We start from the raw sequence: 23,920 nt of genomic DNA on the forward strand, positions 1-23,920 counted from the left end.
ATGCCAGCACTGCCTGTGTAGCCTCTGCTCTTACTGAGGTCAGGGCATCATCCCAGTGCTGGTTTGCTGTTACTCTCCATAAATAAACACTGGAAGCTGCTGCTGTGCTTCCTGGGGTTTTTTTGGGGTGGTGATGTCCACATTCTGCTGTGGAGTGTTGCCTTCCTTGGCTGCTTTTGGGGGCATGAAGGACACAGCGCTGAGAAATTCAGAATGTGCTATGGAGTGAGTCCATCTTGCTCACAATGTAGAACTTCCTCTGCTGGCTCCCTGTACATGGATATAGGACAGAACAGGGCCATGGATATGGGATGTGGCCATGGGTATAGGATGGAGCAGGGCCATGAATATGGGATATGGCTGTGGGTATAGGATGGAGTGGGGCCATGGATATAAGATAGAGCTGGGCTCTGCAGACAAGGGGACAGATCCTGCCTGGACACCAAGCCAAGAATACTCCTCCCATCTAATGGGATCCCCAAATCTTCCTTGTACCCCTGTTGGATGCCCTTTGGTTATTGACTGGTTTTGTCATTGTTAACGTCATCCCTTTCCACAAACAGCAATTCCTCACACTCTTTCATGTGGTTCCTGGAAAACTTCTTTGTGTTTAGTGGTGCTTCATTTTCCATTTCCTCTAGCTCCCTGTTTTTCAGCTGATAAAACAAAGCACCCTCCTAAATTCCTGTAATTACAGTCATCCAAGCAGGCACATTCAAGGTGGGCTTAATAAGGCCACAATGGGTCTAGCCTTTCATGGAATCATTCAGGTTAGAAAAACCCTCCAGGTTCATTGAGTCCAACTTTTGTTTCTGTGAAAGAGGGAAATAAAGTCCTTTAGTTGTTCAGTACACTGTATGACTATTTCTGTGCAATTTGCAAAGCATTAAAGCCAGGCCTGGTGGTGGCCCAAAAAGGCAGAATGCAGTCATGAAAATTGAACCAAATTATGCAATTATGCAGTTGCCTACTGTTATCCAGCTCCTTGAAAATGAAACATTCAGGAGGAAATTTAACTGGTGGTTTTTGATGCTCTAACCTAGTTGTAGCAGGGCTTTTTGCAAGGCAGGAGTTAACTCACTTCATTTCCATTTGTTGTGGAGTTGGGTTTTTCCCTGTCCTGGCCAAGGTGCACCGAGAGTGACCACTGAACCATCAGGTGATTTGTAGAATAAAAATTAAAGAAATGGGTGTACAGAAAGGGTAGCAGTCATTTCATCCCAGGGATCCCATGTTCAGGATGGTGTGGTGGGACCAGAAATGAGGAAAATGGGATGGCAGGAACCAAACACACCTGGTAGCCCAGAGATGACACTGGAGCTCAGGGTCCCATTGCAGCTGTGTGGGCTGCTGGGCTTTGGGTCAAACCCACCTTTGTCTCTTTGGGTAGCAGAAAATCTGCAAATGCACCTTCAGTTCCCTGACCCCTCTGGGGATTTACAGTGAGGGGAACACATAGTTTCACCCCATTGCTCCCCACCTGGGCCTGCAGTATGGTCAGGAGCACGATGAGGTGAGTTAGGGAGAACCACTTGAGCTGGTCAGAGGTTCTTCCTTCCTTATCTGATTTGGAGAAGGCCCAAACCCAGCAGTGGATCAGCCTTGGCTGGTGTGCACCACTGCTGTCCCCTCCGCCAGTGCGTGTCACAGGTTGAAGCCAACACCAGACAGGCTGGAGGAATAAAACCTGCAGCTGCACAGACAGGCTGTTTCATCACCTTTGTTCTCTTTTTAGCCACCTAACTATTCCTGGAAGAGCTAATATTAGCTCCCCCATCTATTTCTTAGAGGCTGGGAAAACAAGAATCCGATTGCATGTCCTGGTTTCCAGGTGAACTGCTGGCTGCTCAGTGCAGTGGGCTCTGAAAACCCTCACAAGCTCTTGCATCACCAGCTCTTGGTGTGGGGAGCCATTGAAATCTGTGTTGTGGAAGTGGCAGCATGAGAAGGATTAAAATTGTTGAGCAATGCATTTAATCCTAGCAACTTACTGTTAGGGAGGCCAACAGTACCCAGCTGGGTACAGAGTCATGGAACACTCTTGCTTCATTCTGCTGCACTCAAGCAGGTCCTGAGATGCTTTTAGTCAAGGCTTGGTGCTAAAAGTCAGAGTTTTGGCAGGGTATTTATGCAGGATTTGCCAGCTTTTCTTGTTGTGTGACTCCTGTGCCGTTGTGTTGTGATGCTAAAGGGCAGAACAGAGACAGGGAAGCGAGAGTGGCAGTGGGTTGCAGGGGTTGGGGTTTGTTCTCTGGGTGACATCCATGCTCTGATTCCAGGGAAGGGATGATCCTGCTCACTGTCCCTCCAGGCTCTGAGTGGGACCTGGCAGGTGTGTGAGCTCCTGCTGCATGTGCACGTCACAGTTAAAAAAAGCATTTTGTCAGCCAGACCCAGGTCAGGATGAGCTCTGCTGTTCTCCCAGAGCTGTTGTGTCACTGGGCAGAGAGGGGAGCGAGCAGTACTTTGCCTCTGCATCCCTCTGGCCCTTGGGGAGGTGGGAGCAATGCTGTGTGGAAGGGGGATGTGTTGTCCCGGGGTTGAGGGAAGGAAAGCTAATGTGAGATTTCCCTTCCCCGCAGCGATGGGCTGCGACTGGGGCTGCCCTGGCTGTAGAGGGACTGCTGGCACTGGAGCAGCAGCACAGCCTGGCCGTGTCTCTGCACCTGGGCTGGCCATGGGCTCCATCAGGATGTGCCTGTGCTGGCAGCAGTGCTGGGATGCTCAGGGAATACCAGGGAACCCCCACATGCATGCAGAGAGCACCAAACCCAAGGCAGGTGTGGGCTAGAGCCGTCCTTGCTGCCTGAAGAGAGGCTGGGCTTCTCCCATGTCGGAATCTGAGCTATTGATGATTCTGAGATTGTAGAAAGTCTCTGTCTGTCAGCCCCGCTGCCAAAGCAGAAGCCATAATTGGTCTGTGCTGGTTTCCAGGTTGTTTATTCTGTTTATCTCTCACATGTTCTGCTGCCCTGCCCAGCTCTGTCCTGCAGGGCAGCGTGTGGGGCTCTGCCCTCAGTGGGATGTGACAAACATTAAATACCAGAAACTCCCTGGGCTGCATTTACAAGAACGTGCCAATATCTGTCACCTACGTTGGACAGTGTGTCCCCAACCTGAACCAACAGAAAAATGCCAACACCACAGTGAGACATGGAGGGCATGGAGAAGGAGAAAAAGGACAAGGCACACCCCATTTCCTCCATCTTGTCCCCTTTGGACCCCTCATCTAGAATCCTAAAATTTTACTTTTGCACATGTGTCACACTTAATTATTACTGATATCAAACACTCAGAGCTTGTAATTGATCCTGTAAGATTGAAAACTCTTTTCCATGGACAGAGATCACAGACAGTGTCTCTGGGGGCTCTGTCCAGGGGGTTCCTGACCCCTGCCAGGGTCCCAGACCTTCCAGCCAGAAGGAAGCTCTGGATTCCCACACTCCCAGGGGTGTGTGTGCTCAGGGGAAGATGCTTCTCCTCAGGAGTGAATCATGAGTGGCAGTCAGGAGCAGAGCTTTTAATTAAACAGCTCCCTGATAGCTGGCACCTTGAAAAACACCGTGTGTGGCACCCCTTGGTGACCAGTTGGCATCAGAGCCACCTGAGGCACTGGGATCCATTCTCAAGGACTGTGTAAAACCAGCTAAATAATTAAAACTAATAATAATAATGAAAAAAAACCTCTGACAATTCCAATGTTTAAAAATTCAACATTTTGATGAAATATTAAATGCTAATTATTTCCTTGCACTTGTGCTGGCACCGCTTCTCTTGATGTTGGCAATTTAGCATCACATAGCAGTAATTGAAGTGTATTGTCAGCTTTTGTGTTACATTTACCACCCAGGCCCCAAACCCAACACTCCTAAAGCCTCTGTTTGATTTTAAGTGTTGAATACTTTGAAGTCTGCTTTAGTGGATTGGTCATACTGCTGTGAATACCAAAGCCAGCTGGCTAAATGGCTGGTGAAAAATGCCCCATGAGGAGCTGCCAGTCTGATTACACCAGTGAGCACAGAGAGATGGGCTCAATCAATACACCAGACACTAAATGAAATGCAAAATGAGAGGGCAAAAGGATATTCGGAAAGCATTTTATGGCTTTCATGTTTTATGTGTCATTTTAATTTCTACTCAGTGTGGTTGGATTAATTATTTGATATTAAAAAAAAAAGGTGTTGAACTTGGCTCAGGGTGGGCAGATGAAAGACGTGACTGGCAGGAGAAAATGCTGCATAAATTCCTTTGTTTACTTGCTTTCCTTTCTGTGTGAGCATATGTCAGTGCCTTGTTTTTTTGGAATGTGGAGGGGCACAGGGTGTGGATAGAATCAGTAGAATCATAAAATTACACAACTGCTGAGTTTGAAAAGACCTTTAAGGTCATCCAGTCCAACCTGTTGTTTGAAGGCTCCAGTGATTTGAAACTGGAGAAACGCTTGCATGTGGAGATATTTGTCCTGCTGTTTCACTGTCTCAAAGACATTCAGGCAGCCTTCATGGACAAAGAGCTTTTTTTCCCTCCCACTATATCAGTTTATGAATCTTCACACTGTTCTGGCGTGCAGTTCCAGCTGGGATTTCCAAAGCAGGCAGGAGATGCACATGAATGCACATCTGGGAATAAGAGCAAGAGCCTTGATGAAGGAGAAGGATTTGTTGCCTTGTTCAAGGCATCTCTCAGCTCTGAAAGAGCAGCTCCAGAAGACATCAGAGTGGGAGAGGCAGTGAGAGCCCAGGGATGCTTTGGGATTCCCAAAGCTCAGCTCACAGTTTGGATTGTGGGACATGTTTTCAGCCTGGAAGTGGAACATTGAAGGCTGGCAGTAAATGCTGAGCTCTTGGGGAGAGAGAGCAGAGGGTCTGGGTAAGGATTCCCAGGCAGCTCTTCCCACTGTGCCCAACACAACAGGAGCAGCAGCTCCCAGCTGGCGTCAGGGGGCTGGGCAGGGGGAATGGGGTGTGCTGCTCACCACATTGCTGAGGAAAAACGCTTCTAAAAGGGTAAAGAAGCAGTGGTTTGTCCTGGGAAACCTCCGTGGGGTGGCACAGGTGGGACAGATGGCAGCCTGGCCGTGATGGGGAGTGCCAGTGCCTCCTGTGCAGCTGCCCCAGTGCCAGTGTGTGTGCCCAGATGGGACTGGGAGTGCTCTGAGGGCACATCTGCGTGTCCAGGAGCACTGGATTCAGCTCCCTGAGGAGGGGTTTGCCCTCAGGAGGGGAGGGTGGGCTCCTGCCAGCGCTGGGGTTATGGTGGCAGTGCCAGGGTGAGGAGTGGCCTGGCTGGACTTTGCTGTTCATGGGGGTTGGGCTCTCAGCTTCTGCTGGGGCTGCTTATCCAGTACCTGCTTTGGAGTCTGGGGGGTGATTAAATTAGCATCTCCAGCCAACTCTAAATTCACTGGTAACTTTTAAAAGCACAGACAATTAGCAGACTCAGTGGGAGAAGCAATTTAATGTGCTGCCAGCCTGTGTTTCAGTGGACTGTATGAATATAGCAGAAGTGCTTTCCCAGCAAGCTTCACATACCCTGAGTTTGCAGGGTTCAGTAATCCTCCTGAACTGCAGAAAGCACTAACCTCCTTCAGGGAACAAATAATAAAAAAAAAAGGTAATTTTATCAAGGATACATGGCCCTGTTTTTCCTGCCAGTGTGCTCAGAGCAGCTCCAGTCACAGAGCTGATCCTCAGGGAGCTTTGCAGGTTCCTTGGTGGTCAGAGCCACGAGCCTCTGGGACTGGCACTGCCAGGCATTTGGGAGTCCTGCTGGAGGTATTCCCTAGGGAATGTCCCTGCTGGCACCATTGCCCATCCTGGACTGCTAAACCAAGAGCCACTGGGTGAGCAATGCAACATCTTAGGGGGTTTGTAGTAAATCCAAATGTAAAACTCCTGCTGGAGGCAGTGCCACCATGGTGTCCAACAAGACATCCGCCCATTTTCTCCTCTTTATTCATCATTAGCACTGCAAGGACAGGCCTTTTGCTGGATGGTTTCCTTAAAGGCTGTTTGGACATTTTCCATTGTGGGTTTTGGTCAGAAAGCCAGATTTGCAACAAATTTTTGTTTTTGTTCTGCTATCTGGAAGTTTCTCCCTACTTTTTGAGGGTGAAAGCTGAAATAGAAAAATCAGAAAGTTTTAAGGCACTGAACTGTAATCAAGTCTCCGCACTTTGCTTTCAGATGAAAAATTTTCTTCAGAAAGCTCATTAAAAAAAATAAACAAAATAAACCCTCCACAACCAAAGGCAGCTTTAATATACGTGAGTTTTTTGTGCAAAAGCCATAATTTAGTGATCAGCTCTGTGCTGGCTGGGGCACAATGGATGTTTGAGTGCTCTTTACTTTGGGGTTTAACCTATTGTAGGGTTTTCTGTAGGCTGCCATTCATGGCAGCCCTCAACAGCCAGTTCTGTTTCAGTGAAAGAGAAAGGAGATATTGTAATTCCTGCGAATTAGTGGAAAATTACTGGAGTGCAAAATCTCTTACAGGATCGAACATTAAAATTATTACAAAGAAGTGAATGCTTGAAGAGCACTAAAGCTCAGCCCCTCTGCCTGGGCAGGTTTGTGTGGGCTCAGAGTTAATGGGGGCAGAGAACTCCTGGGGTGTCCCAGGGCTTGGCCCCATCAGGGGTGGGGGAGCAGAGCTGTTCATGGTGTTAAAAATAACACTGAAATACAGGAAAAGTGAAGGGAGGGGGAGAACAGAAAAGGGAAAAACTCATTTTGGGGGTAGAGCTCATAATGAGCCATTTTACCTCTCCATGCTTTTTTTTTTTTTTTTTTTTTTTTTTTTTTTTTTTTGGTGGCCATCAAGTCCAAAATATTCTGGGAAGTTTGTGTATCACCAGGAAACAGAGGCTGAGCATCAAGGAAGGAATGAAAGAATGTGGCTGTGATTGGAACAACAACTGTCAGGCCACAAGGGTTGAGCCTAAATATCAAATCCAAGCTTGCTGTGCTGAATGTGAGGTGCACAGGGCCAGCTGGAAGTTCTGTTTGAGTTTTCTGTGCCTTTATGACAAAAATGCCTGTGTATTAGTGAGGGATTAGAGTCATTTAGAGGTGCAGAGGAAGCCACTCCCTCCTTCCTCTCCATGAATTGCATGGGATTGATGCCTTGTGAAGGCTGACCTGGAACAGAGGCTTGACAGAGTTAAAGAATAAAGCAGGGATTTATTCAAAGGATCTCCTCAATGGATCCACCTTGGGCAGCACCAGAACCCAGCCAAGGCTACACCCAAGATGAACCAAAATCCCTGACAGCTCACAGGGGCCCTCACTGGGATCAGTTCTGCTCCATTTGCCCATTGGAGTTCATTGTCCAGTTACAGCTTTAGGTTATGAAGTCACATCCTTGTTTTTCTCTGTTCATTCCATGTTCTTTGTGCTCTTGGGCCTGAGGAGCATTTGTCCTTGGTGCTCAGCTGGAGAAGGAATTGTTTTGTCTCCCTGCTCTGTGAAGAGAGCTCACCATCCCGTAATACAAAGCCCACACACTACAGCAGCTCAGAATCTGAAAAATAGAAAAGCCAAAACTTGAGGCATCAGGGTCAGTGTGTTCTTAATGCAGGAGACTCCATCAAATTCCCCTTCTGGCAGAGCTGACACCTGGGCATTCCTATCAATTGGAGGGAGCAGCATCAAGGATTCCTGAACCCAAAGTTGTGCTCAGCCAGACACCGAGTGGGATATTAATATAAATAACTGAGGTTATTAATAGAACCCAGCAGCCAACATATGGCTGTGTAGTGGAAGCAGAGTAAAGCATAAGCCACACATTCCTTTTTAAGAACATGCATTCACACCTTTCCCTTCACACAGGATATTTTTGGGATGACTCCACAGTTAGTCTGCTCTCCCCAACAGGCTATTTTTATCTCCTCACAACACGGCTTAGTTAAGAAAAATGGTGTTTTAGCAACAATTCTGTACATTTCAAACCCACTCCCTTCCAAAATAAACCCACCCCAGCAGATGCAGGTGGGAAATGGCAGTGGAGTGCTTGGATCAGCACCAGGCAGGGGAATTTTCTGGCTGCATTTCCAGCCTCGGGCACAGCTCGAGCCGTGTTGTGCTTTTCATGGATTTCAAATGCCATTCTAGGGCCCGTCTGGCAGAGTGCAAGCAGGCAGGGGCCACGCTCCCATCATTTATCTCAGCACCTCTTTGATTCTGGCTTGGTTTTTTCACAGCTGAGACTTGGAGGAATCTCAGGGATTGTCTTTAGCCACGTGAGCTGCTTGTGTTTCCAGCAGCTTTAGCTTTGGGGGAAAATCTCAACACCTGATCTTGCAGCCTTACCTGGCTTACGGAAAAAATGTTGATTTCTTTGTTGAGGGACTGTATGTCCATCTGTATTCTGTGCAAATGGAGGGTAAACCACAAAATCTATTCCTGTAGGTGGGAGGCAGGGAAATTTCCAATGGCTGCCTGTATCACTTATTTCTCATGCCATATTCTTAACGTGGTTTAAATTGGCAGTTTAGAGGAATTGCAGGCTCGGAGGCGTTAGGACACTCATCCTGCCTGCCAGCATCCCTTTCTAAGAACCTGGGAAGATTAGTGCAGCGTAGATTTTTCCCATGTTGAAGTTTCTAAGGATGAAAAGCTCCATGTGGAATATATCTGTGCAACTTCAGTGGCAAATATTGCTAAGCACATTATATATAGATAGAAAAGTGCCTTCTTTAGGGACTGCCACAGACTGCTCCTGAGATAGTTAAGCAGACAAGTAAATAGTAAAATATGGGTATATTTAGCACTCCAGAAGGAGATGGATGGCATTCAGACTTCACATCACACGAGCTCTTAAAGTCTTTACCTCTGTGTAATCCCTTGTAGTCAGCACTGATGTGGTGGCACATTTGGGACCTAATTACAAGCTCCACTGCCAATCCAAGTACCAAATGGTGAGGGACAGTTTTGGAAGGCAAAAACCAGAGGCATCCTGACTCATGGATCATGAGTAGCAGGGAAGGAGAGGCAGGAAAAGGCCGACACAGTTTAATGGGATTTGGATTAAATGTGGTTTAATGGGATTTAGGTGTAATTGTGGGTTTGAATGCCTGCCTGCCTCTCTGGTTTGTGCAGGCACTGCTTGGGTGGATGTATCCTGGTTTCCATCCACTTCAAAAATCACACTGGAGTGCCTGTGGTCAAACTGGGGATCTGACTTCACAGAGGCCCCTGCCAGGCTTGTCACAGCACATCCCCCTGGGGTGGTGGGAGGGCAGTGCCTGAAATGGTGGCCAGAGAGCCAGAGGGGTTGTGGAAAGCTCTGGTAACCTTTCCCACGTGAGTTCAGAACAGATTTTCCCTCTGGATGTTTTTTTCCCTTCTTGATGTATTTTCCTTCTGGATTTTTTTTCCTGTTTGTGTCAAGCTTGAGGCCTTCCCACTTCAAACTCCCCCTCTTTTCCCCAGGCTCTTGAAAAGACTCAGGTGTAGTTCTGTCTGCCATGCCAGCCCGGAAAAACTGCAGAGAATATTTGCAAGGGTTATCTTGGAATCAAACCCACCACCTCACTTGGATAGCATCCATCTCCTCTTTCTTCCCTTCTTCCTGGCCTTTCATAAGAACGTTTCTGCTCTTGTTGAGGATATTCATTCACATTCATACCCACACACAAATTCTGCGGTGATGTAATGGTTCATTATTGACAGAGAGCCTTGGGATTTTTAGCTAAAATACATGAAATGGTAGAGCTGTATTGCAGTTAGTGGAAAGGAGCTGAGTTGAGCTGGTTTTCATCTTGTTGTCTTCCTTCCAAGGATGTGTCCCACTAAAAACAGCACTCATCATTGCAAATGAAGGTCATGGACCCTGCTAGCTGTCCTTGGAGGAAGGCTTATGTGGAAACAAGTTCCAGCTCTCCCATAACTGGAGTAGCCGCATCACCAAATTTGGGAACCTCAGGTGTGGTACACAACTTGGTGTTTCTTTAAAATCCTTCAGAAGCAGTTTGTTGGGAAGCTTTTCCTCCCGTGTCAAACTGAGTTACTCCTTGCTTTGTCTCACTGATACTTTTATGCCTCGTGCTTTCCTACAAGCTCGGAGGTGTTGTAAGGAATGAGCAGAGCTGGCAGCCTGGCTGCTGTGGGGTGACACGGTGACAGCAACTCCGAGCAGCTCTTGTGCGTTCCTGGCAGCGGGGTGTGAACAAGGAGCAGTGTCCTGAAGTGGGGACATTGCAGGGAATCCAAACAGGCAGGGGAGTGACCCTGGCCAAGGCTGTGATCCCTTTTCTGGGCTGGCTCCCTGGGCTCTGGGGGACAGCTCCATTTGTTCTCACAAATTGCAGGGTCATGTTCCATCCCTTTCGTTTCCAAGCCTCCAGCCACTAGAGGGAGAGAATGCCACATATTTATGGCTTCGTTTGCGAGTGGGGATGTGTTTAATGAAGGAATTCAGCAAGGCTTGCCAGGCAGTCCCAAAGCTGGTTTAACCCTTTCATTCATGACAAGGACACCAGCGAGGAGTTGTGGGCTGAGGGGAGGGAGCAGGGCTGGGAGCTGGAAAAAGGCAATGTCAGAAATTGAGTTTTATACGCTTCTGAAAGGGAGACAGGATTGAAACTTGCCTTTGCAGATTGAGCCCTGGAAGGCTGAGGAGGGGACTGTGGGATTTGGAGGGGTCTGGAAAAGAAAATAAGCTAGGAGTGAGCAGCACATCCAGTGGTTTGGAGAGCCACAGCCCTCGGCCTGCAGTGTTATTTATCAGGGGAATTCACATCCCTCTGCACGTGGGGAGAGGGGAAGAGAAAATCTCTTTGCTTTGCTTTTGATTCCAGAGGTTGACTCAAGGCAAGGCTCTTTCAGAAGGGAAGCCTCACAATGTTTTAGGAGCCTGAAGAGATCATTTCATTGTGAAATGTTCCTGGCTCTAAAAGTGAATAGTTCCAGTTAATAGAGAGGCTCAGCAAAGAGGTTTCCTTAGGCTGATGGAGCATCCATGCAGATGATGCCCCAGCTCTGGAAGTTCTCCTGGTGAGGCTGGGTCTGGTCGCAGCTGCTCCTCTCCCCTCCCGTTTGTCTTGCCCAGATGTGCCCTGGCTGGCACAGCTGAGGGCAGACACAGGGAAGCAGGGAGGGAAATGTGCAGGAGAAACCTTGAGACTGACCTGACCCAGGCACACTGGAAAAATGGGCATGTATGGACTAAATGTACATCATCCTGGTCAAAACACTCCTCATTGTCCTGGGTGTCCATCACTGCGCAGCCCACACTTGGAGAGCTGAGGTTGGGCTGCTCCAGGAGCCTTGCCTGCTCTGCTGAGTGCTCCTCCTTGCACCTCTGGGGCTCCCAACATGTCCTGGAAACTCAGACTGACTGAGGCCATGAGAACAGGGCTGGGAGCTGAGCTGCTTCAGCTCAGCATCCAGGGCCAGGGGTCACAGCTTGCATTAAATAACAGAGCAAGAGGAGCGCTGAGTGAATGTGAAAGGCTCCTCCATGGCTCCATGCATTCCAATGAACTGTGGCCATAAATACCAGCTGCTCGTTAAGCCCTCACCTGCCTGGTGGAGATGAGAGGTCCTGGGGGACCAAGCTCCTTGCCTTGTGCTTTGCTGGTGGAGAGCCAAGCTGTAAAGTTGGTTTTGAGGCAGGAATCCCATGGGCTCGAGTGGAAGCCATGCTGTGCCTGGATCAGGCTGTGCCTGTTCACTGCTGTGCTTTCCATGGCAGGAAAACCAGTTCTGTCCAGGGCTTTGTGTGTGTCTGTGGGTGTAGGACCAGGCTGGGCTGCTCCTCCAAAGGCACTCAGCTCCAGTGAGATCCCCACGGGCTTTGGGAGGGGGAGAGGGGACAGGCAGGAGCTCAGGTGTGAGTCTGCTGTTGGTTTGGGACAGGCAGGACCTCAGATGTGAGTCTGGCTGTTGGTTTGGGACAGGCAGGAGTTTGGATTGTGAGTCTGGCTGTTGGTTTTGGAAGAGGGCTGGGCTCTGAGAACCCCCAGGCCATGCTGAGGGCCCTGGAGGCTCCATCCTGGGCTCCTGCATGGAATGTGCCTCCAGGCACCAGGGAGGAGCACAGCCTCAGGGTTTATGGACTTGCCAGTCCCTTGTGACCACAAAATGCATGACCCAGGGCAGCATTTATTGTTTCCCTGTCAATCTTCTCATGAACAGCAATGCTAAGCTCTAGTTTTCTTTTTTTTTAAAAAAGTCTTTTTTGGCTGCAGATCTCTTAGTAGACAAATGAAATGAATTTATATATGAGCATTGTGCTGCTCGTAAAGCCCTTTCAGTTTCCAATTTAGTTTTTATTCCTTTTTTTAATCTCCATAGGATTTTCCCTAAATAAGCAGAACTAGGGCAGTACTAGTGACAGATGGATGTAAAGAAGACTTGGATGCTGGAGAGACTTTACTGGGCTTGGGAATCTGAACTGGGGTGCTTTCTTCATCACCCAAAGAGTTTAATTTGTCTGCAGATTATTAATTTTCACCTCTAAAGCAGAGGGCATGGCAACAGAGAGTGTTCCTTGGCAACAGACTCCTTAGGTTCATTAAAGCAGAGGTGGGAGGTTTGCAGAAGGAAAAAGTTGAGAGTTATTAGCAAATCAAATGGGTTGAGGCATGAGGAGTCTTGTCAGTCAGGCGGGGGTGACAGGAGAAGGAATAGTAAACAACATGCAAACCATCTTGAAGGAGATGTTTTGGAAGGAGGCCGATCCAGGATTTGCCTGTTTTCCTGCCTTCCCAAGGCTGAGGAGGGCTGGGAGGAACCTCTGTGTGTCTGGCAGACTGTGGGCAGTGAACTGAAGAGGTTACTTAATAAAAAAAATTGCTTTTTACAAACAGGATTCCAAACTGTGGTTTCCCACTAGGGCTTTCGTAGAAGTTCCAGTTTATTTTGATCCTCTCCAAAACTGAAGCTGGCATTTTGTTGGTAAAATCCCACAAAAAGCCATTTGAGGGGAGTCTGTGGGAGAGTGGCCATGCCCAATCCATGCCCAGTCCATGCCCTCCCTCCTTCCCCATGGAGCAGGCTGTGTGCCACACACCTCTGCCTGGAGCCAGATGGGGGCTGTTTGCACTGTGTCTGCTAAATATAAATACTGCAATTAATTAATAATGCCCAATGCACATAATTAAATTAGCAATAACTCGAGTTTGTACCAACATACAGAGTGTGCATACAACTGCTCCAGACTGGAGAAGGGATTTGGAGCAGGGGGAGACAGGTTTGGGCTGCCCTGTCTGTCCCTGCCAGTGGCCACTGGGTCCCCTTGGGAGGTCAGGGGAAGCCTCTGGTTCTCAGGTAATGATCTCTCTCCCTTGCTGTGGTGAACAGCCAGATCCCAATCACATCCATCAGAGCAAAGCATTGCAGGCACTTGTTCCAGTCCTATGGTTCTATGATTCTATAATTTATGACTGAAACTATCTTTGTGTCAGAGTTAGTTCAGGAGGACACTCGTATCTGGGCTTCTGAATATGTCATCTCCTATTAAAGAACAAACAAACTCCCTTGTAATGTACCATAAATAATAATAATACTTTGCAAGAGCCCGAAGCGCTGTGTTATTGCTGTGCTAATCAGGGAGGCACTGGGCCATTAGGAGAATATTCCATGGGGTTTGGGCTTTTTTTCCTGCAGGAAGGTACGTGTTTCATAGCTGTATAGCGTGGCTGATTGGTTTATAAAGCCAGGCTGAATAATTCCTAGTAGAGGTTAGACAAATTCCCCTCCTTTCTCATTAATTAACCTGTAGGATTTGGTGCCTGTTCTTTGCAGTTCAATAGAGACAATGACTGCAGGAAAATATATTTGTGCTCTCTGATATGGAATAAAGAACATCTGCCTTCTGCAGCAGTGAAATACCAGCGTGTGGCAGGGCTCTCCAAAGGGCACTGCCAACCTCTCCTGCCTCAGTGAGGAAATTCCAGGCTGAAATTTCAGTGGGGAGGTGCTGCCTGGGGGATGTTGTCCAATGCAGCATCGTAGCTTGGGAGGGAAGGCAGTGGGTGAAAAGCAAAAGAAAGGAAATCCCCTCATGGAAACAGCAGCAGGGTGGAGGAAAAAGCATTTTGGCAAAAGTTCCCACATCCAGAGAGTGGTTTAAAGCAAAACTCTTCCAGTGGGATTAAGGAAGGGAGGCCTTGAAGAGCTAAAGGAGATTTCAGTGGTGATGTGGTAACACAGTAGCAGGAAGAAAAGAGGAGAGGCAGGTGAAATCCTGCAGTGCTGCTCTCATAGGCTGCAGGAAAAGGAACCTTCATGTTTGGGATCCCAGGGCTGTGTTCTGGGTGTCTCAAACCAGGGCTCTGCTCCCAAAAGCTGCCCTGCAGTGCTGTAACTAATGGTGGCAGAGCAGGGTGGCTTGTGGGAGGACTGCACTGGAGATTGGATTGCAGTGGGAATGTTGGTAAAGTCTCCTGTGTGTCATTTCCATGCCTCCAGATGTGTTGGATGAGGCACAAGGATGGAGGTTATTTTTGCTGTTTCACTGTGGTGTGATACTGAGTGTGCTCCTGCTCATACTCAGTTGCTTGGCTTTTGAGTGGCTCTCCAGCTGCAGAGAATTAGGAGAAAATAAGTTCCACGTGGAAAAGTGGCAATTATCTGATAATTCAGGCAGTTGCTGCTACTGCAGAGGTATTCACTGCCCCTTCCTTCCCTGCCTTCACTTCTCTGCTCCCCTGGGAGGTTCTTGCCCATTATTTGTGTCATTGGCAGTCACAGGGAGACTCCAGACTGGGCTGGGCTGTCTGGGGGTGGAGCACCCCAGCTGATTTTGGTTCTTATTCTGGAGAGATAGAGAGACATTTCTGGAGGCTGTGACAGGTCAGATATGACCAAACCACAGCTCTGATGAGACTGACTGGGACATTGTGTTATTGATGAGCAACCCTGCAGTTCTTCCTGGGGATTTCCTCTGGAGTGATCCCCCAGACAAACCACCTGAGCAAAGCCTCATCTCTCCCTCCCACACACGTGGTAGAAATCCCATTTTCTTGCAGGCTAAATCCCAGGGCAGGAGCCTGCAGGGCAAACTCTGTGCCCAAGCAGCACACACTGAAAGCTGCCTCTGTTTCCCTGTGGGCAGTGTGGGTTTTCCTACCAGAGCGGTGCCCTGGGGCACAATCCCACAGAGCTCTGTGACTCACGCCCAGCTCGGGGGTGTGCCTGGCAATATTTCATGTCTGGGGTGTGCTGCCTGGGCACAGAGCCCACTGTGCCCTCAGCTGTGCTGGGCTGCAGCATCCCCTGGCACACCTGGCACAGGAGCCAGCACGTGGTGCCCCTCCCTGGAAGATGCTTTGTTCCAGTGGGGGGAAGTGGAGAATCAGAGAGTCACTGAATATCCTGAGCTGGAAGGAGCCCACAGGGATCACCCCAGCCCAGCTCCTGGCCCTGCACAGGACCCAGAAGAAGCTCACAGGTGGCTTTTCCCGGCTCCCCCTGCTCTGGCAGGGACACTGGGCTTGGTCCCCTGCCCGCTGGCTGCCTGCAGAGCACTTTGCATTGACAATGAGGCAGCAGAGGTGCATTTTCTTGGCAGGGGAATGAGGCTGGGTTCTCTCTGAGGTTCCCTGTGCCAGAGAGAACGGCTGCCCCAGTGCTCTGGGCAGGATGGGATTTGTGTGCAGCCTGCTGCCCTTTCAGAGGTTTGGCTGATCTTGGGGCATTCTTGCCTTTCAGCACCTTCGCAGGGAGCAAGAGCTAACCTGGCAACTCTTGGTTTGCTTCTCAGATCAGCTTAGTGTAAACAAGGCGTAGGGAGTGAAACAGTGGAATATGAGCCTTATTGACAGGCCTGGTCAACAGCTGGCAGGAGGAGAGAAACTGGGATCATTCTGCTCGTGTGCAGCAGTCCTGCACTGGAATTGTCCTCCTCCTCCACATCCACATTCCCGGTTAGAGCAACAGGGTGGGACGTGCCAGACAAACCCCTTTCCCTTTGCACTGCCAGGGTGTAACTTTGACCAAAGTGAGTGCAGTTACTGGGATGATGCAGTGCATGGTTTAAAGCTGATTTTGTGCTTCAGAGGATCATTGTTGTATGTGGTGACGACAGGGCAGATCTCATTTAGTGTTTCCTGGTGGAAAGAATATTTACCCTTCAGTCAGAGATCATTGCTCTGTCTTCAGTCCAAGTTTCTGAGGGAAGCAATGTCCATTCAGGATGTCTGTCTGTCTGTCAGTTCTGCTATCCCAGCTCTCCCAGCCCCTGCAGCTTTTGAGTCACTTGGTGAGGCTGTGCTGGTTCTGTCTGACATCCTGAGCAGGTGAGGTACCTGTGAGATCCGAGTTCCAGGGCGGCACAAAGCCGTGGCCATCACCTGCTGCAGGAGATGGGGCTCTCCCCAGAGAGCCCCTGACTGACAGCACATGCCAGAGTGGCTGTCAGAGGTGGGATTTTCCAACCAGAGCCCTCCTGTGGATGGAAATAACTTACCTGGTGTTTCTGTCACTGGAAACTTAGGCAGAATTCCAAAGTTTGGACAGCTATAAGCATTTGCCTCCTGACTCCTTCTCTTGTCAGCCATCTCTGGGAATAATGATGGCTGTCAGTGCCTGTGCAAAAGGTGATGGGATGTGGCTTGATGGAACTGGAGCAGGCTGTGTGGGGCCCCAGCAGTGCAGAGATGCTGGGCATCATCCCTTCAGTCCTGCCTGCACTTCTGGTCTGTCCCATTCCAATAATAAGTGAAGACACCTAAGCTCTGATCCTGCTGAGTGGCACAGGACCAGCAGAAAGTGGCAGTCACGAGGAGCTGCGTGTTGTTCCCTGACTCAAAATCTCCAGCTGCAGGAAAATGTTGACTCTTCCAGAGGCCAGGAGCAGGAGATCCAAATGCCCTTCTGCCCTTGAGGCGTGGAGAAGAAACCTATGCAAACACAACCCTAAATCCTCTGCAGCTGTAACTGAGGAGATTGGAGATCCTCCGCAGCATATCCTGTGCGTGGATCCAGCATGTCCAGTGTCCCCAGTGTCCTGCCTGTGCCCAGAGCACGCTGCCAGCTGTTCCCCACGCTGTCTCCACCATTCCTACCTGCCCTCTCATTGTCCCTGAAACCAACTGCAGACTCAGCTGCCAAAGAGGGGATTTTGGGAATATTGCTGGGGCATTTTCCTGTACTCAGGGGTGTGTCAGTCCTTCTCCGGGCTGCCCCTTCCTGTGGGCACCGAGCCCCGGGATGGCGGCAGGGGCTGCGCCGCCGGCGCCGTGAGCGGCCTTGGCCAGGTCCTGGCTGCCAGCGCCGTGTCCGTGCCCACCATGGGGAGATCCATGTCGACGTGCGTGTCCCGGCTGGAGGATCCGCGAGGATGCGGCCCCGTTCCCAGTTGGCTCTACACATCCCATATGCTGCCGCCGCCTCTTCTAACCAGCGCCAGACACCGCGAGCTCCTCTCCCTCGACGTGGTGGGTGGCCGGATCGATGAGCAACGCTTAGCGAGCGCGTTTGCTTTCCTAACCGTGCAGCTGTGGCCAGAAAGTGGGGAAAATCCGGGGCAGCAGGCAGGGGATGAAGAGCCGGAGTGGGGAGCAGGGCACGGACGCTGGGCGAGGATCACCCCGGGCAGGTGCAGCGCTGGGCCGGGCCGGGAGCTTTGCTTTCAGTGGGAAGGGGACTCATCCTTCACGTGGAGAGCAGAATGAGAACCTGCTGCCCTTTGAACGTCAGCAAAATCCCCAGCCCTTGCTGAGCGTGGAGCATGTGCTGGCTCTGCAGAGCCGGCGTCCTGCAGCGCTGGGGGCGAGGGTGACCGGCCACCGGCAGGAGGGCACGGGCGGGGACCCTCCCCAAGTTCGCATCGCTCCCCCCTCCCTCCCCTCGCTTCCACTCCCCTCCCCTCCTGCAGAGTTTCAAAGCACGGAAGGGGAAAAAAAAAAAAAAAAAGAAAGAAAAAGGACATCCCCCTCCCCTCAAATCCCTCGGTCCGTGACTGAAATAAATAAGCACAATCCCAGGTAGCGAGGAGGCTGCTAATAACGTGCTCCTGACAGGCACGGGATTGCCGGGCTGAGGGATGGCTGACTGAAAGCTCCAGGCTAGGGTGGGGGTGGGGGGGCTTCTTTTTTTTTCCTGCCAGCTCTCGCCAGGCAGTAGGGATTTTTTTTTTTCTTCCCCTCTCTGATAATAAGGACATCATCAGAAGCAAGATGCAGTGGCTAAGGGATGGAACAGGAATGGTGAGTTCAGGTAGCTATGTCTTTCTCTTTTCCTCTTATTGCAGTACTTTGACAGGGAAATGAACCTCCGTCCTATCTCCTGACTCCTCCTTTACTCCCTGTCCTTGAAACCATTGATCACTCTGTAGCCATTTTATAGACTCTGCGTTCCCCAACTGCTGAGCAAAAGAAGAAATTAAAAGAGAGGCAGGAGGGTGGGCATGCCTCGGGGCGTGGGAGGGGGTTCCGTAGGGCGAGCCGGTGGGTTCGGCGGGGAGAAGCGGAGGATTTGCCCGCTTCCCCGGCGTGTGGGGTGTGCGGTGGGAGAGCACCGGAGGAGAGGAGTGCCGGCACAGGGCCGGCTCTGCCCGGGGCAGCCGGGACTGTCAGCCGTGCCCCTCCGCCGGATGCTGAGCGGCGGTGCGGGGGGAGCCCGGTGTGCCGAGCCCGGGCGCGGCCGCGGCGGCCGGGCACACGCCGGCTGCTCCGGCTCGGCCAGGGCAGCTGCCGCCGCCCTGCTCCTGCCTCGGAGGGCTGCGGCTGCCGGGGGAAGCGGGGCAGTTCCCCCAGCCCAGCAGGGCCCCTCCGCTTCATTCAGGAACTTGCCCGGGAAGCGATGCGGTTGTCGGGAGACCCTCCTCCCGCCCCGTGCTTCGCTCTGGCGTTCCCCGCACGGCTGGTGTTGGCTTTGCCCTTCGCTGCCTTCCCCGTGCTGCGGGAGGCTCGGGCATCGCTGCGGGCTGGTCCCGGCTCCGGAACCGCTCGGGCTCAGGCCGAGCTGGCGTCACCCGGCTCAGCCCCCGCGTTCCGGCGCCGGCGGCACCGGCAGATGCCGCCGGCAGCGGGGAGCCTTCGGGAGGGATGGCTGCCCGTTCTCCCTCCTGCTGCCCTGCATCCCCTCTGCTCCCCGCTCCGCACGCAGGCGGGCCCGGGGGCTTTGTGGCTTTGTGGCTTTGTGCTCCCGAACGGCTCGGGCGCCGCTGGCAGCGCCGTGCGGGGCGCCGGCAGCAGCCTGCAGTGAACACGATTGTTCAGGGTCCTGTTCAAGGCTTCTCTGCCGCCCAGCAGCACCTCGGGGCTCTGCTGCCGCGGAGGGATGGCATTCCTTCCTCCTTCCTCCATCCTCCTTGCCCCGCACTTTGCCCCTATCCTTGTCGGGGATAAAAAGTGGTGCCGGCTGAGGCTCCTGCCTCCCTTTCCCTCCTCTCCCAGGTGGCTGCTGAGCCCCGCTGGGGAGGGGCTGGGCATGCTGCAGGACCAAGTGCTTTTCTAATTGACACAGCACAGGACTTGACACTTCCTTGTCCTCTCATCTTCACAGATTCCTTCCTTGCTGCCGGCTGTGTTATTCTGTTCTCATTAGTCCAATCTTTGCTTTGTTTTTGAGAGAAATTACAGTGGTTACTGTAGGCTGCAAGAGAAGATATTTTTTTTTTTTTTGGGAAAGTAAAACTCCATTAGTTGATTTTGAAGCGAGAATTTCCCAATATTGCTCCTTCTAACAAGGGAAAAGTAAAAGACAGAGCTGTAGTTCCTGTATTTCATACAGCACTTCAACAGCCTCAGCAGTGTTTGGAGATACTCTGCGTATCTCCAGATAGCTGAAAAGAAAAAATTATTTCAAAGCAGCAAAGTGAAACTGAACCAAATAAGATAAATCCAGCAGAGATGTTTGGTGGTGAGGAGTCTGTTTCCCTGGGGATGGGTGGCCCGAGGGTTCAGGGGCTCCTGCCCGTGGAGCACAGGGATACTGGGAGCACCTAAAGCCAAGGTCCTGCCAGCACTTCGTCCCTACAAGTTCTGCTCCTTTAGCAAGACAAGATGTGTTGGTCCAGATGTCCTGGCCCAGTGCCAGTGTGGATAGCAATATTCCCTCCACTGCAGATTTTCCTCGCTGTCCTCACTCGTAAGTTATTTGAAATTTTAGTACTTCAGATATTGATCATTTGGTGGACTGTGCTAAACAAGTGAGTTATTCCACACCAGGAGTAGCTGCATTTCAGTAATTCAGTGGGAATATCATCAGCTCAGTCTGCTGGCTAAAATGTACTGTGGAACTATCAAGCATCTCTGCTCCTTAGTGAAAGTTGGCTGCTCTGTTCACCCAGCCTCCCATGCCATGCACAACCTCAGCCTTTCATCCTGAGCATCACTGGACCCATTTCCATGGGCACTGCGTCTCTGTTACGATTTTTCAGCTGTCTTTTTTTTTGCTCCAGTATTATTTTCTCCCTGCTGCTAAAGACCAGCAATACACATTTATTCTGGCAGCATCCCTGGACTTTGTTCTGCTGAGGCACATTGGTCAAAACCTGGATTTTAGCCTGGTTTCTCCTGAATTCTGCACAGCACTGATTTATTCAAAATGCTGTTTTCTGTTGTTCTCAGCTTGGGTTCAAGACTCAGATCTGCTCCCTTTCAGAGTTACTCATCTTTAAGAAGCATGTCACTATTGCTTAACAAGTGCTAGTACCTTTTGTTCTTGTGGCAGGTGGCTTTTTTTTTTCAAATCAGCCCCTAAACCCAAGCTATTATTCCATAATATTAAGCTGTCGGAGCTTCTTTTTTCCCTCCTTTGCATGTGCTGCTTCCCATTTTTTAAACAATTAATCTTTTGCCGATTATGCTGGCATCCCACAGGGGTGTTTTCCATGCTTCACTGGTACCACGTTGCTCAACTCTCTAGTATCTGTTCCTAACCTAGAAAAATTAAACTAATTGTCATTGGTAGTGATGAGAATCAATCTGCACATCTGAGCAGTGTGTGAGTGCAATGATTATTTGGTTTGGCATTCTTCAGAGGGTATTGATCCAGCATGGTAATCAAATGAGTTGGATTAAATCAGGACAAAATACAGCCTCTTCTTGAATAGTTTTTATCTGACAAGGACAGTGTTTCTTCCCAAATCTTTGTATTGCAAGTAACACAAGTGTGAATCTTCCGTGGTATTTCCTCACAAAGGCTCTCCTTTTGGGTTTAATGTTGTGCCTGTGACAGTCCAGGTGAGTGCAGCCATCACCTCTAATAAGTGCAGTCCCAGCTTTTTTCTTTTACAGCCACAAATAGTGATATTTTTACACTGCCTGTTGTTGAAGTACTTAAAATCAGACTTCGTCAATATTTTCCATTTTCTTGTAAGCAAAAAGTAAACTCTTGTAAATCATCACAACCTAAAGTATGGTGAAAATGAATTCAGTGAATCAAAGGACCAAGTGCTGCAAGTGGTGGAGATGCCTCTGAGTGGGGCAGGTCAGCAGCAGCATTTTTCCTCACTTATTCTTTTCCACTTGTCAGTCTGAAAATCACAGGGTATTTGGAAATACAAAGTACTCTTGGCACTCCATAATCCTAAAAGTCTCAATGTGAAGATTGGAAAAGAGAAGTAGAAAAAAATGCAGTTTGGGTTTGACTTTTGGTTTTGAAAGTTTGGATAGGCACAAGCAGCTGGTGGAGAGCAGCCAGGCCAGGGCAGGATGGAAAGAGAAGCTTGTGGTATTTAAGGAAAAATGGGACTGAAGAGGCCCCGAGGAGTTTTCCTGCAGAGATCAAAGGGAGCAGGGAGGGCTGGCTGCTGCTGGAGCAGTCCCAGACAGGCTCCTGAGTGCTGTGGGTGTCCTGCAGAGGATGCTGCCCGCTCTCCATGCCCTGTGGCCTCAGCAGGGAGGGATTTCCACAGCAGAGTGGGAAGTTTGGGAGTTTGTTCCCCCCTGTCACTGGAGGTCGGTGCTTGGCTTGCCTGAGCTCTGCGTGCAGTGGAGAATTCCGTGGGTGCTGCAGGGCTGTGGAGCCCCCAAAGCCCCAAGTCCATCCCACCAAATTCATTTCTTTGTGGGATCTTTCTTACGTAGTTGCTGTTCAATTTTCCATTTCTCTCCCATTTTGGGGCTGCTTTAACCTTTCAGTTACAGCCTCCTGCTGGTGCTGCTATGCCAAATGTCCAGGTTAAGAAGGAGCTGATGCTGTGGGAAATAAAAATGTTTGATAAATCCATGCTCCGTGCTGATGATTGTCCTTGTGTCAGTGCCAGGAGGGGCTGGGAGGAATCCTGGCTCCATTTCCATGGAGTTCCCACCTGCTGGATAAGGGACACACCGATAACTCCTCTGTCTCTGACATCCATCAGGGGTGTCTGGAAAGCCCTGGGAGGGTGCCATAGGCATAGGAAGCAGGATTTCGTGGAGCTCTGAGCAGGCTGTGCTTGCTGGGAAGCCGCACACCCCATGTGGTCACCATGTCCATCTGTCCCTCCTGCTCAGCAGCTCTGCAGCCTTTGCAAACCACAAGGTTTTTTTAACTGCTGAGAGCCTGATTTCCTTGTAGCTCATCAAAGGGCTTTTCTTTTTTTAAACACTTCTTGAAAAATCTCTGAAATGCTTCAAGCTGACATCTTAATGTATTTATGACATTAGCTGCTTCTGCTCTGGAATGGTTGCTCTGAATCTCTTTGAGCCTGGCTGTTATTTTGAACATGACTAATTCCCTGAGTGACTAAGCTCTTAGATAATAGGAAAAATTCATCAAGTTATCTCGGGCTCCAATAGTTTCTATTGTTATGAAAAGACAACTTAAGAAAAAAAAAAAATAAAGATGTTTATTATGTAATATGGGCGGGGAGAGGAAAGGTGAGTGTTGGTAGGGACTGGCCAGAGTGCTGTGTCTGGGAAAGGCAGGAGTGCAGCCTGAAGCCTGAAGTCTGGATGAGAAGTAAAGAATTCCTTGACTGGAGCTCTGGTGACTCCCACTGAAGCCAAGGAGTTGTGCTGTTGTAGAGAAGTGTGTTCAGAGGGAATCCCAGCCCCTTCCTCCCCATTCTGCCACAGTGCAGAATTCCTGGGATGTGACCCAGGATAACGCTGGGCACACGGTGAACTGCACCACACCTTCCCTGCCTGCTTGTTTCAGGCAGCACCTGAAGCACTCAGCACTCCTGCAGGGCTGGGTTCCAGGCAGCACAGCAAACCTCAGCTCCACCCCACTGCATTTTCCCCTTGGAGCTGCTGATCACCAGCACAGAACTGCCAATGTGCTGCTTGCAGCAGCCAGCACAGCACCAGGTGCCTTCCTGTGCCTGTGTGTGCAGCTGTGTCCCACACAGGGGGATTGTCCCTGTCATCCCTCACAGCCAGGGACCCTTTGGCACGGCTGGGGTCCCTCTGGCATGGCCAGTGTCCCCTTGGCTGTCCCACACATTGTCACGAGGTGCAGGAGGGCAGTGCTGGTTGTTCCTGGAAGGCAGCAGCCTGTGCTCACTCTCACTGCAAGAAATCCCACTGAGCTGGGAGAGGGAATGGAGCTTACTGGCATTCACCTGAAAGGAAAAAGAAAAAAAAAGTAGAGAAAGGCTCTAAACTTCTTTTTTAATGCTGATATTGCTGATAAAAATGAGCGCGCTATGTTCTATTCATACACCTACTGCTATCCATCTGGAGTTCCTACTTCATTAGGTTGGCTTGCACTGTTTTCTTCATTAAAAGAGTGCCAGATTCAATAGGCTGTTCCCTCTCCTTTTTTTGGGAGGCAGAGAGAGGGGGAGAAAATGATTTCTATGAAACACATCCAATTCTCTGGGTTAATTTGTGTGAAGAACATGAGACCCGTGGGTCAGCTTCTTAATGAGATGGTTTTTCCTTTTCTCAGTGTCTTGACAAGGAGAAGCCCAGGGAAGCCAGAGCCAAGTGTCGCAGGAGGGGGGTGAGGAGGCTGCAGGGAGCTCTGGCCGATTGCTTTTTGTCCTCATTCCCCTGCAGGTGCTGAAATGCACCCTTTGATTTCATGCCAGAGAGTTT

At 50.1% G+C, this 23,920-nt stretch overlaps 1 protein-coding gene across 8 annotated transcripts in view; it reads left to right on the plus strand.

Annotated features, from left to right (window-relative positions):
* Positions 1 to 23,920, plus strand: part of ARHGEF9 (Cdc42 guanine nucleotide exchange factor 9) — a 161,633-nt gene that overhangs the window by 22,816 nt on the left and 114,897 nt on the right. For 2 of the 8 annotated variants that reach the window (XM_021525294.3, XM_021525301.3), the window contains exon 1: positions 17,910 to 18,164. The exons of 4 other annotated variants lie outside the window; for them this stretch is intronic. In XM_021525294.3, coding sequence (XP_021380969.1) covers positions 18,125 to 18,164 — 40 coding nt within the window. In that variant the 5' untranslated portion in view covers positions 17,910 to 18,124. Of the gene's footprint in view, positions 1 to 17,909; positions 18,165 to 23,920 lie in introns of those variants that run through there. 2 more of the 8 variants (XM_021525295.3, XM_021525297.3) reach the window with 1 other exon arrangement.

This window comes from Lonchura striata, chromosome 14 (assembly GCF_046129695.1).
Source record: "Lonchura striata isolate bLonStr1 chromosome 14, bLonStr1.mat, whole genome shotgun sequence".
Classification (NCBI taxonomy): domain Eukaryota; kingdom Metazoa; phylum Chordata; class Aves; order Passeriformes; family Estrildidae; genus Lonchura; species Lonchura striata.